Here is a 13,494-nt window from a genome sequence, read left to right as displayed (position 1 = left end):
ATAACTTGGATTCAACACATCCCGATTTTAATAAACCCTCTAGTGAACAAATAGACAGCTATCTCCAGGCATGCGACTTCCAAAACTCTCCACGGAAGAACTGGAGCGACTCGATGCTAAAGTTAGTCTGATAGAATTAAAAAAGGTTATTAAAAGGTCTGAAGCCCTCAAAGGCCACAGGGCCGGATGGCTTCTCAAATCTTTATTATAAAAAAATACTGGGGTATATTAGCTCCATATCTGTTGGATATGTTTAATAGTTTCCTAATCAGGCTCCCGGATCTCCTCGCAAATGGCAAAAGCAAATCTAGTAGTAATACCCAAAGAAGGAAAGGACCCAATGAGTTGCGCAAGTTACAGGCCGACATCGCTACTTAATACAGACTTAAAGATATATAGTAAAATTCTAGCGAATAGATTAAACACAATTTTGCCGAGACTAATCCATAACGATCAAGTAGGTTTTATAAGCAAGCGCCAGGCCTCAGATAATACACGTAAAATTATCAATATAATTGATTATGTTCAGTTTTCTAAACCCAAGGCGATGTTGCTGAGTCTAGACGCGAAAAAAGCGGTCGACAGAAATAATTGGGATTTTTTAGATAGAACTATGGTGGGGTTTGGCTTTTCAGGCCCATTTTTAACAGAGCCCTATATGATGCCCCTACAGCCTCCCTAAAAATGTCAGTGGGGGAACTAAATCAAATCAAGATCAATAATGGGACCAGACAGGGATGTCCTTTATCCCCCCTGCTCTTCGCATTAACAATTCAACCGCTTGCAATTAAAATAAGGAAAAAAAACAATATTCAGGGTATCCAGATTGGCCAGGAAAGTTTCAAATTATCCCTTTTCGCCGATGATATTATCCTCACAATTTCCAAACCCCAGACCTCACTTCCCAATTTACAAGATGAGCTCTATAGGTTTGGTTTGTTCTCGGGTTATAAAATTAATTTGACTAAATCAGAGGCTTTAAATGTAACTTTACCAGACTCCGAGGTTAAACTGAATTAAATTTTAATTACCATTGGAATAAGGTGAGATTGAAATATTTGGGGACTTTCCTCACAAAAAAAATCCAATCTCTTTATAAAAATAACTACCCAGAACTTTTCACTAAATTAAAACGGGATCTCCTACTTTGAAACGGCCACCAAATTTACTGGATAGGTCGTATTATATCAGTCAAGATGAATATTCCCCCGAAACTGCTCTACTGTTTTCAGACACTTCCAGTTTTTATCCCGACAAATTTTCGACGGGATTTACAGAATAAAATTATGCAATTTATTTGGGGTAACAAAAGACCTAGAGTGCCGAGATCGGTTATGCTCGCACTCAGAGAAAGATGGGGCCTAGCGGTTCCTGATATCAAGAAATACGGGGTCCCCAATACCATGTCTATTAGAACGAATTTATCCACCCCCAATGGGGAAATCTTGGTGTACTCCTACCAGACATGGACCATTGTGCAGACCTCAATTAAAGCACTCCTGGGGAACATCATTATACATCTTATGGAGTCTCCGGGGTGAGGTACCACCTATGTACATTCTCCTTAGTCATTACATAAATTGAACAATGAGACATTTATGACTGGTTAGATATCTGTGAAGCAATCTCCAGAGCCTCTACCCCATCAGAGTATGGACCCGCTCTTAGCCTCTCTATTGGGGTTGACTAGTAACTGGTAAATTGAAGAGATCAGACCCTTGCAGCCAGCCCCATTGGAGCATAAGCTCTCAAAGTAAGTAAAAGCTCAGAGGAGGTGACGGTATCAGCCTGCCCGCGACCATGTGTGCCAATTGGAGGTATCAACATTTTTCGGCCTCTCGACGTCCCTTTCTTTCCCTGGGGGTGTCAACGGCATAAATTTAGCCAAGGAAATTAGGTCCTACATTTTGGAGATGCCAGCAGTGTGCCAAGCTGAAAAAGGTTTTGGGGCTTAGTGAGGCTTACTTTTTTCAATGTTACACCGTTGTTTTTCAAATGTTTTCCCAATTTTGCATCAAGAAGCAAACAGCCAAAAAAATATCTAGGGTGGCGCTCTCAAACAAGTATAGTGAGTGACATAAACCTTATAATAAGTAAGGTGAATGTAAGTGATTACCTTATATTACAGTGAACAATGGACACGAAATGTCAAGTGCATACACACACAAAAAAAAATTAAGATATCTGCCGGGCAGATCCAGCAACAGTTCCCTCTCCCCGACTTAATACTCGCTTCTGGGACTGTGATGTGTTTTGTAGAGGAGTCCTGAGGAAGCTGATACGCACCGAAATGCGTAGAGTCCCAGAAGCCAGTATCAAGTCGAAGAGGGAACTGTTGGTGGATCTGCCGGAGTTCCCTGGTGGCTGCTACCGGAAGTGACGCCAGCCGGCATCCAACAGCAAACTCCACTAGCGTCGCTGAAGCAGTGAGATCGCCGCTTGCAGCGGGATCCTGATTTTAACTGCACATTGCCAAATAGAATAGCCTTCTTTCTAAGTGCATATTCTATAGGTATGGATGCAATATATTTTTTATATAAAGGTTTTATTACACCCATTTGCGCTATGGTGTGTATCCTTTCTCTATCCCGAGATTACCTGCATCTACCACACAATACTAATCTACATTGCCATTGATTGTGATTTGCTCCTTTAAATTCATCAGCATGCGAGTATAACTTCGATTTTTTTTTAGTCTTCCTCCACAAGGGACTCTACTATACTACCCTGTGGTGTTTTTCTATTTTTGCTCTTTATTACATTACTGATGTCCCCTGCTCCCTCATCTCCCTGGGAAGACATCAAGAAGCAAACAGCCAAGATTTACCAACACAGAATTCCCTGAAGAAAACAATTACGTGTTTATTTAATAAATCCAGTACTGTTACTTTTCGGGTGAAAAAATAGATTATATATTCTTTGTATTCATATATCATGTAAAAAAAAACAACAGTAAAAGAAATAAACAAAACACATTTGTACAAGGCTTATTAACTTGTATGTATTGCCAAATTAGTAAATAATGGCTATTCATCCAAGAACTAGAGAATATAAAACAATCTTATGCAACTACAAGAATAGTCTAACAGGTCAGCAAAATACCATAGAAACAAGTGTAGGAATATGGATTTTGTTTAATATAGGTAATTCATTTAAAACGAATGGTATTGCAATAAACACGTCAAATTCTACTGCACAATACTTGGTTAATATATTTTGACTCTCTAATATGGATTCTGGGTGTTTGAAAACGTCCTATAGAATTAAGTACAGTAATTGCTGTAGGTAGACGATGGCACTAGGACCATGAAAAGATCTGAGCAGGAAAGAAAAACTCAGATGATTTGAAAACAAAAATATACAGGTGTTGGAAGTGGAAAAACCAGTCTGTAATAGGTGTGTATGTGCAGTATTATCATCGCCAGTGTATCATGAGGCCGGACTGGAAGTAAGGAGACGGTGTGATTTGGATATTTTAATAGGACATCACCTCATAAAGGTGCTTTTACTAAATATGGGCACATATCTTGAAGGAAATGAAGAAAGATCACATCAGCAAAGGTAAGTCCCCATCTCAGGAAATTATTTTCTTTACCAACAAATAACATTAAGGAACTTCTTGTAAATGAATGCTATATATATGAACTTGTTTTGGTCTTTCTTCACTGAACACAATTATTTGTACAAATTGGAGTTACATGCTAGACAAAGTGATCGGATAGAATAATGGTAATACTAGAAAGTGCAATAAATAACTGTATATTCTAAAGGTATTATATTTGGGGTGGGGGGGCACAAACTGTACCAAAGTTGACTTTAAAGGAACTGTATTTAATTTCTATGAAATATACCATTGTAATTGAAGACTGGCGGTGTTAAAATGAACTTTCCATTATATGTTATAGTTCACACACTAAAACAAGTAAAAACAAGTCTTTTAAAAATGAGAAACATTTGGAGGAGAGCAATTCAAATAAAAATCAGTTTCTACAGTATCTTATCGGTGTAATCCACTGTAGTTCAGTCCTTGAGGGCGCGCATCAGACCGGGATTTGAGGATTTCTCTAATGCAATGGTGCTCAACTCCAGTCCTCTGACTGAGCCACTGATCTGTGCTGAAGCTGGGATATCCTTAAAACCTGACCTGTTGGGCAGTCTTGAGGACTGGAGTTGAGCGGCACTGCTTAATGGACGCATACTTAACCGATTAGCCCAGCCTTGATTATTGCGAATACAAATTGAATATGTATTCCCTGAAAATGTGGCCTTTTGGTAGACTTTGAAGTTTGAACTTGACCATGACTGGTGTGCTTATTTATTTCAGTTTGTAGAAATGAGTAGTGTTAATACAGGAAGAAACACAGTATGACTTTTTGGAACTGCAATAAGCTGCTCCTTAAAAGAGATAATTGGAGACACATTGAAATCCAAACTAATTAGAGCTTATGGTCTCAAATAGTTTCTGATACATCCTCCTAGTAAAACTGTATTATGACCGAGTCCAAGAACCATATACTTTAACTCTTTAAATGCCAGAGGGACCAGCAACACGGTAAAGAGCAGTACGTTGCCGGTCTCTCTGGTACTCAAATGGTTAAATCGGCTTCTAATGTGATATATACAGGTGATGTAAAATTGTAAACACTGCAGTGGTTTGCTTACAAGTAATAGATTTTAACCCTTAGTTACTCGTGATAAAACTTCATCAATGTATTAGGACTACACAAAATTTAAAGATGTACACAGCGCATCACAAATAGACAATACAACATTCTAATACAGGGAGTGCATCAAATAATAGGAAAGGAAATCCCTGCCCCAAAGAGCTTACAATCTACATGGGAATAAAGGGAACTGGGTAGTAAAAAGACTTAAGTGCATGTAAGTCTCATTTAAATTCCATAAACTTGCTTCAATCTTTTAAACATCATTCAATGCTCAATCTGTAGATATGAAAATGATTACTAGACATGCAAATAGGTATAGAAAATATACAATACATAACATAAATTGTTCTAAAGCTTCAGACAATTGAATTACTTATTGCCCAGACTGTTCAAAATATTTCCATGTGATCCCAAAAAATAGGTTCCTGGATGTAATTACTTACACTTCCTGTTATTACACGTAGGTCATCCAAAGCATACCCCGACAAACACTTATTTCAGGCGTTGTACTGTATGTTTGTGCAGTATCCACATCAGTAAATAAAACTAACCCATGGTAAGATTGTGGAGTTACTAAGGAACTGTAGACATTTGGGAGTGCCTAAAACCCACTGCCCTTCCCTACCTCCCAGCTACATGGGTGATGTCAGCAATCTACATGCTATTGGTTGTCCTCACTACCACATGGAGAATACACTTTTTTCCCTCCCTGCTTAGACACTACTGGCCTGGGCTGCTCCACCACTGTGAGGATCTTTGTAAGTAAGCCAACCAAATGAAATAATAATGTAATACTTTCATATGATTTTATAGTGTGTATTTTACATATTGATAATATAGAATGGAACAACATGCTCTGAATTAAAGGTTGTGAAAACAAAATGTAGCTAGTAACTAAAGCTACTTCTGGAATAAATATTGCTTTTGTATATACACCATAAATCACTATGATTTATAATACAGATTTGGTAAATAAGTACATCTGTTTAAATTCATATCTATACTACATGATCAGTCTTTTAAAGTAAAAAGAAAGTGTATAATTCTTCTATATATCTCTAGGTAGTAAAACATTTTCTTTTTTTTAGAAACACAGGTGTATAATGATTCTCTAGCACAGGGGGGCTCAGCTCCAGTCCTTGATCAACCCCCCCCCCCCCAAACAGGTCAGGTTTTCAGGATATCCCAGCTTCAGCACAGGTGGCTCAATGAAGACTGAGACACTGATTGCACCACCTGTGCTGAAGCTGGGCTATCCTGAAAGCCTGATCTGGGGGGGGGGAAGTACTGGAGTTCAGCCCCCCTGCTCTAGAACACGGTCATGCCTCTTACTCAGAAATACAGTCAGTGATTGTAAGGGCATGATGTTCTTACTGCAGTATTTTGAATTGTAAGAAGACTAATGCTGTGATTGATTAGTGATAGTAATAGTAGATATGGGGCTTCTGAGAGTGTGCAACGCATATTAAAGGGGAGTTTATTTCTACCTGGTAATAAAGTATTGCACTTTTGAATGAAATCTGCATAAACATACATTCAGCAAGTTTATTGTTAAGGGCTGCCTTGCAGCTATTACCTCTGAAATATTATATATTATCATATTTTATATTCTATTATAAAGGGGAAGTATAGTACAGCAAGGCCCCGCTTCTCGGTGCTCCGCTTTTTGGTGCTCCGGCGGTACCGAGAAGGGGGCTGCCATGTGCAGAACAGGCCGGACCAGGGTCGCATTGCCGGTCTGCACATGCGCACACAACGAAAATCGCCGGTTCCACTTTCTGGCGATTTTCGCTTTGCGGCGGGTCCTTATTAACGGAACCCGCCGCATGACTGGGGCGCTGCTTGTACAGTGTTTTTTTTGTTAATTACATAGTTTTGTTAGAAATTGTGCTCCTTTTTTTCTTTCTTTTTTTGCAACCCCAAAAATTAACTTGGCAATTTGACTTGGAAAATAATTTTTTAGCCATCATGACATTAAAGTAAGCTAATGGATCCCTTAAATAAAATCCAAATGAACACCTTGCCAATTTCGTTGACGTTATAGAAATTATGTCAATTGCTACTAAAAACACCTTATTTTCCGTGTAAGATCAATGTGATCAAAGACATAAGTTGGCCTAGTTAATTTGGTCAGAAAACTAAAGGAAATGTCTCTGAACTATAACTGTCTTTGTGAGTCCTCAAACAAATTAGGCTTTGTCATGGTGCATACAAACCTTTCAAAACCTCACAGGGAGAGGAAAGGTAGATTTTGAGAGCTCTGTAGGTTCTACATTGAGAACTCTGTTTGTCTATTAAAGAGACAGTCCGCGCAGCACTTCAAAAAAACAAACAACAAAAACCCTTTTGTTTTAATGCAGCCTCTGATTACCTTTATTGAAAATGAATTGCCTGAGCTGCCGATCGATTCGTTCTCCCATAATCGATCAGCAAATACAGGTAGTCCTCGCTTATCCGACACAATGCGTCCTGCAAACCCCTGTTGGATAGCAGATTGTCGGAAAGTGGGACCAATGTTACCGGTGGTGATTTCTGTCAGATACGCGAAACTTGCGGCGGATAATGCATTTTTGTATTCCATTAGCCTGTCGAAAAACGCGTCCGACGAAAAGTGAAATGTCGTAAAGCGAGGACTACCTGTATTCTGCTTCCCAGGGTTCACTAAATGTGAACTCAACAGCTACAATGTATAAAGTAACATTATCTATTGTTACAGTTCGCAGCTCAATCTGCTGGGAACATTGGCAACAAACTATCACAAACTGGAAAGTTTTACAAAGATCTTGCACTGCTGGGGAGGTGGGCTAAACCCAGCTATAAAAATCAAGGATGCTGCATATACTGAAACTCATTAAGAAAATGGCATTAAAAGCGTTGAATTCAAAGTTCAATCTAATACTACAGACCTGATTTATTTTAAAAAACACGTAGGATACTGCATGGATTGGTGGTTTAAAATGCATCACCGTGAGTAACACATCTAATAAGGACAACCAGGTCTTAAAAGGTTTTTATTTTTTTACATTATTACATAAAGCCATCAGTTCCACCCATTCATGAACCATTTACATTTCCTACGTTATTAATGTCCTCTACAACAATTGACATGTATTAGTCATTTAATTATGGTACAAATCTGAGGTGGCCAACTCCAGTCCTCGAGGGCCACCAACAGGTCAGGTTTTAAGGATATCCCTGCTTCAGCACACGTGGTACAGTCGAAGATTGAGCCACTGATTGAACCACCTGTGCGGAAGCAGGGATATCCTGAAAACCTGACCTGTTGGTGGTCCTTGAGAACTGAAATTGGCCACTCCTGGTATAGATCATGTAATGCTCGGAGAAAAGTAGAAAGCACTTAAGCAAACCATGAACCTGAAATACTGCCTTAAAGCAGCTAATTCCCTCGCTCGTCCATTTTGTTTGCACATCTTTTTATACCTTACCTGAACCACCTATGCACCAGGCAAAACACAATTCTAAAGTGTAATGTTAACACCATTAAAGCAGCAGGCCATGCTGATTGCCATATTTTGTGTGTATTTTATTTATTTACCTTTCTTAAGATATCTCTCTTATTATTGCCCTTTCCAAAGCAATTCTTATTTTGAAAATCTTATGCTCCGTTGAGCATTTAAAATATTAAGTATCCGGGAGGTTAAAATGTAGCTCTTCCATAGCCCGGTGCAGTCTAAAGACTACAATGGTAACCTCAAACGCTAGAAGTTAAGAAAATCCTGATTTTTAACACTAGAAAAGGAAGATTGTAAGCTCTTCGGGGCAGGGACTCGTTTTTTTTTGTCTGAAGCGCTTATTACCATTGTGTTATATTGTGTGACGTGTATTGTAAAGTGATATAGAAAAGATATACATACATATAAAAGCTCATGCACAGGGGGCAAAATACTATCAATTTATGCGTTAAGCTCGTATAAGGTTCTGGGGAGGATTGTTGCTCGAAAATGGTGAATTTATTTTAAGATTGGCTTGTTGACATTCAAAGCTCTACATGCCCAGGGTCTCAGATACGTGAAAGAGCTTCTAGTTCCCTAAACTCCCAGTTGCTCACTTCTATCTGCAGATGAAGGACTCCTAAAAGTTCCTAGAATCTTGTGACTTCCTTTGGGGCCCCGAGCTCTCAGCCACACTGCTCCCACTCTTTGGGACAGTCTGCCACATAGAGTTCAAGAGGCCCCCTCTGGGAATCTGTAAAAACAGACTCAATGCCTACCTGTTTACCCAGGCGTTTAATTAATGAACTACAACCTATCCGGCATTTAATAACTAAAGTACCATCCAAACCTGTATTGCAGGGGTGCGCAAACTGGAGGGCGCGTGAGATTTTCTGTGGGGGTACGGTGGTTACAGAGGCCCCACGCTATTCCCGAAGGCATTTAAATTAAATACTGGGGAGCGCGCGTGAGGCCTCTGTAACTTCACTTACCTGGTCTCTAGCGGCTTCCAGCAACGCTTTGCCATAGCAAGGCGACGTCCGAAGACACGGACACCAGGTAGGGGGAGGGGGGAGAGCAGCCAGGGGGAGTGAGGGGGGGAGAAGAAGATGTCACTGTAACTTATGACAAGATATAATATACACCAAAATACCTGGGTTGAACTGAACACGACTAGATATAATAAAATATAATTTATTCCTTGAAAAAGGTGAACACACGAGATATACAAATAACAGACTAAATATGCACTTACTTAGAATTGGAATGATGAAATAATCACGAATCTTGATTAGCAGTTCATACAGCAATCTCAGAATGACACAAGACAATGAGGATAGGCTGAGCCTCATTTATATACAATCTCAGGCCTATCTCTTAACCTTAGGGCACCTAGCTGGCTAGTGGAGACTTTTGAAGTAGAATCTTCCTTCCCTGCAAGTGTGAACTATGACACTTACAGACCACTCAGGCCCTGTGTTCTCCGCCCTAGTGTATACACTCAGAGCGGTTAACCTTTGATCAGAGGGCTTATGCTAAACCATCTGTCTGCCCCCCTGACCTATTAGCATAGCAGATGGGCTCTGCGTTCTCATATCAGACCCAAAATACCATTCACAGTTTAATATCTTCACATATTAATATAATCGGTTCCGTTGGGTCCAGTGGGCTGATATTTGCCAGCTTTTGTTGCCGGAACTGTACCTTCATGGTGGCCAAATCTCAGCCCTCTGCGACCCCCAGAACCGGAGATACACAAATGCAGGTTAAAACACTTTTAAAATATAGGATTTTTCCCTTTAAAAAATTAATCTCTGCCTTTCACTCTTTCCCCATTGAAATCAACGGGTTCCGCTGCCATAGGCTTTTAATGGCGGGGCTCCTCCGTTGAAGTCAATGGGGTTCCCCGCCATAGACTTTCAATGGGGAGACGCCGCCATTGAAGTCTATGGAAAACCAAAAATCTTTACATTTGCCCACCCTCCGTCTGGTTGTTCGGAGAGGGCTGGGAATGGCCATGCATTCATGCCGGAACCTTGGCTACATGCCACCCAAATCCCAGCCCTCTGGTCCTTCCAGAACCGGAGATATGGACTCACACTTTTCGCCATTTCGGACTTAGCCGTTTTAACGCCACGCAGCTTTTCCCATTGGAATCAATGGCCGGCGCCGCCATAGACAATGCATGGGCGCACGCCGCCATAGGATTCAATGGCCCCTCCGCTCCGCCATTAAAGTCAATGGCGCGACCCTCCTCCGCTCGACCCTTTACGGGGGTCCCTCCTTCCTGGGCCCGGTGGGGGTCGTGTGTGGGGGTTCCTAGGGGCTACAAGAATTTTATTCCCAGGTGCCCTAGAACCTAAATTTCCCACGCCAATTGTCACTGAACTTGACCCAAGTGATAAAGCTCTTTTCAAAGACATTGTATCCGCTTCTGCGGTTTTGCGGTTTGGATGGCTGCCAACCTGTTCCTGGAGGCGGACGTCGAGGAATCCCCATTGAAGTCAATGGCCCTATTGACTTACAATGGGAAACCGCCGCTCCTCCTCTCGGACGCCACCTGCTGGTCGTCGCTGGAAACAGGTCCAAAACCGCTACTTCTGCCATTGGAATACATGGAGCCCCAATGGCGACCTATGGGACTCTGCAAAATGGTGCCTGAAAAGGCGGGACCATGGAACAAAGAGCTATAAACACTAAGTTAACCTTAACCCTTTCCCTCCCGCATCAATCCCAGTGTATGTGTTGGTGCAAACACTGGAACAGAAACAATACATTTTTACAGGGGAATATACATTAGGATGTTGAAGCAAGGTAAAAACACATTACTGGACCACAGTCCAGTTAACCCCTTGCTTCCCAGGTGAGAGTAGGGGATGGCCAAATGGGGTGTAACCCCTTTAATCCCGGGCCAAACCCCCTTTCCCATGACACCTCCCCTGCTCAATGGGTGCCTTGTGACCCAGCTGCCCACCCTGGCATTGGGACACCACCGGCATCCTTGAAGCACTCAATAAGTCCTGAGGGGTTGGCCTGGCAAAATTGTCCTCCGGCATTGTCCAGGCCACATTGGATAGTGAAGTCCAGATCCTGCTGAGCAGGGCTCCATAGTGGCCGCCGGGCATTCTCCTTTGCCACCCTCTGCCCCCCATCCAGTGCCTGGTGAACCAAGCCCATCGTGAAGGGGCATCTCTGCAGACCAGGCTGCACACTGCCCAGAGACTGGCATGTCTCTGCACTAGCGAGAGACCAGCTATCAAGCACAGACCGTCGCTTTCCTGTCAACCAAGTCTGGGAAAGAGCTATGTCACTATCCTGTATGGACCCTACCTGCCCTGACCCTGTGCCCACCTGTAGCTGCTCTGCTATACCCTTGCCTCTCCTCCCTGGCTCTGGGGCCGTCCCCACCCCGAGTGGCATCACTTCTGGACTCTTGAAACCACCTGGGGTGCTGACTCCTACCCTCTCCTGTGCCCCATGGGACACGGCAATCTCCCTGTATCCTGTACTGGGGTCCCTGGTACCCAGGTGCGTTGCCCCTGCCCTCTCAAAACTGAAGGCCAGAAACCAAGCACCTGCTACCACCACTGCTACTAGGGCCAGCATCACTCCTCTCCACTCCACTGTGCTGCCCTTCCTCTCTGTAGTTACCCTTGGCTGCCCTGGGGACAGAACCCTCTGCTGTACCCCCCTAGCCCTGGCTACTGCTCCTGGCTGCCTATCTACCCACAGCCCCACCTCTGGAAACCCCTGGGGACTCTGTCAGGGGGGTCACTCCTGGCCAGTCAGAACAAGGGACCTCCTGCCTATCTAGCCCATCCCTAGCTTCTGCCAGCTGCCTGACACCCCACTGACCTTCTATCTCCCCCTGCTCCACAGTGTCTCCCTGCCTAGCCTCCCCTAGGCCCAGCACCTCAGCCCTTGCTGATGACTCCTTCTGCTTACCTCCCTGCAGTCCACCTGCACTCCGCTCCCCCCTAGGCAATCCTAACCCAGACACAGGGACTACCTGAGTGCACGTACCTCCCTGACCTTGTCTCCCCCTTACCAGGGACGAGCTCAGGGGCACCTCTCCAGATGCAACCGCCCTAGCTCTTGGCTTGCAGGTATCCCTGGGGTGGCACAAGCTTGCCACTGCCCATGATACCCCCACCCATAGCCAGGCTGCAACAGGGGGTTGCTGATCTGAGAGACCCCCTGAGGCTCCGCCAGGGTAATGGGGAACTCTAGCTGCCAAACCTGCTGCTTTCCCTCCCCGGCTACCACTAGCCCTTCTTCTCCTACTGAGACCTGGTGCTGGCTACCTACCTGCAGCCTTCCCTCACTCTGCTTCTCCCTAGCTATTCCTAACCTGGATACTAGGGACACCTGAGTGAGGCCATCTCCCTGACACTGCCTCCCCATTACCGGAGAGGAGCCCAGGGGCACTGGTGCAGAAGCACCTGCCTTGGCTCCTGGCTGGCAGGTAATCTGGGGGTGGGCTAACTGTGCCACTGCCCCTGATACCTCCAGCCCATAGCCAGGCAACAACAGTGGGGGTCTAAACCGAGAGACCCCCTGAGGCTCTGCCAGGGAATGGGGAAATATGGATGGCTCACTAGCTGCCCTCCCTCCCCGGTTCCCACTGGCCCACCCAAACTTCTCCCAGGCAATCCTACCCTAAAGCTGGGTGCTAACGGGGCTAGCCCCTCTCCCTGAAGCTGTGTCCCCATTACCGGAGGTGAGCTAAGGGTTGCTGGTGCAGATGCACCCACCTTAGCTCCTGGCTGGTAGGTAATCCTGGGGTGGTCTAACTGTGCCACTGCCCCTGATACCTCCAGCCCATAGCAAGGCTGCAACAGTGGGGCTCTTAACTGAGAGTCCCCTTGATGCTCCGCCAGGGTAATGGGGAAGCTTAGCTGCCCTCCCTTCCCCTCCCCTGGTGCCCCTATCGCCTGCCACCCACCGGTCACCCCTACAAGGGAACAACAGGGTACAGTCAAGGGAAAAAATAAGTCAGGGTCAGTCTGCGACTTGGTCTGGCTTACCTCGCTGGTCCTCGCAGAGACCGCCGCCTTCATTGGTCCCGATTGCAGGGGGACTAGAGTGGCCGCCGCCGGCATCAGCTTAGCCGGGAAGCGACGGGCAACTGCCGCAACAGCTCCCGGGTTTGGCACAGGTAAAACGGTGCAGGACAAGGGTCCCAAGTCCTCGTGGAGAAACACGGCTCCATTCCAACCCGGTAAAATAACCCTCCCGCAATCCCTGTCCCTCCTCCCCCACTCAGAAAGGGCTCCGGCACATTGCCGGAATCACGGCTCTTCCGCCGCCGCCACGGGCGAGCCCTGGGTAGCTGCCGCAACAGCGCCCGGCTTTGGTACAGGGTTGCCGGCGTG

At 44.5% G+C, this 13,494-nt stretch overlaps 2 protein-coding genes across 4 annotated transcripts in view; one reads left to right on the top strand and one right to left on the bottom strand.

Moving 5' to 3' along the window:
- MINDY1 (MINDY lysine 48 deubiquitinase 1) overlaps positions 1 to 5,226 on the bottom strand; it is a 47,277-nt gene extending 42,051 nt beyond the window's left edge. The window contains exon 1 of the mRNA XM_075607782.1: positions 5,111 to 5,226. The gene's annotated coding sequence lies outside the window, so the exon portion shown is untranslated. The remainder of the gene's footprint in view (positions 1 to 5,110) is intronic.
- BNIPL (BCL2 interacting protein like) overlaps positions 3,379 to 13,494 on the top strand; it is a 35,168-nt gene continuing 25,052 nt past the window's right edge. The window contains exon 1 of one of the 3 annotated variants that reach the window (XM_075607788.1): positions 3,379 to 3,561. In XM_075607788.1, the coding sequence (XP_075463903.1) occupies positions 3,515 to 3,561 (47 nt within the window). In that variant the 5' untranslated portion in view covers positions 3,379 to 3,514. Of the gene's footprint in view, positions 3,562 to 5,079; positions 5,426 to 13,494 lie in introns of those variants that run through there. The other 2 variants (XM_075607789.1, XM_075607790.1) reach the window with 2 other exon arrangements.

This window comes from Ascaphus truei, chromosome 7 (assembly GCF_040206685.1).
Source record: "Ascaphus truei isolate aAscTru1 chromosome 7, aAscTru1.hap1, whole genome shotgun sequence".
Classification (NCBI taxonomy): domain Eukaryota; kingdom Metazoa; phylum Chordata; class Amphibia; order Anura; family Ascaphidae; genus Ascaphus; species Ascaphus truei.
The sequence above is the reverse complement of the archived record's forward strand: the minus strand, read 5'-3'. Positions and strand labels throughout refer to the sequence as shown.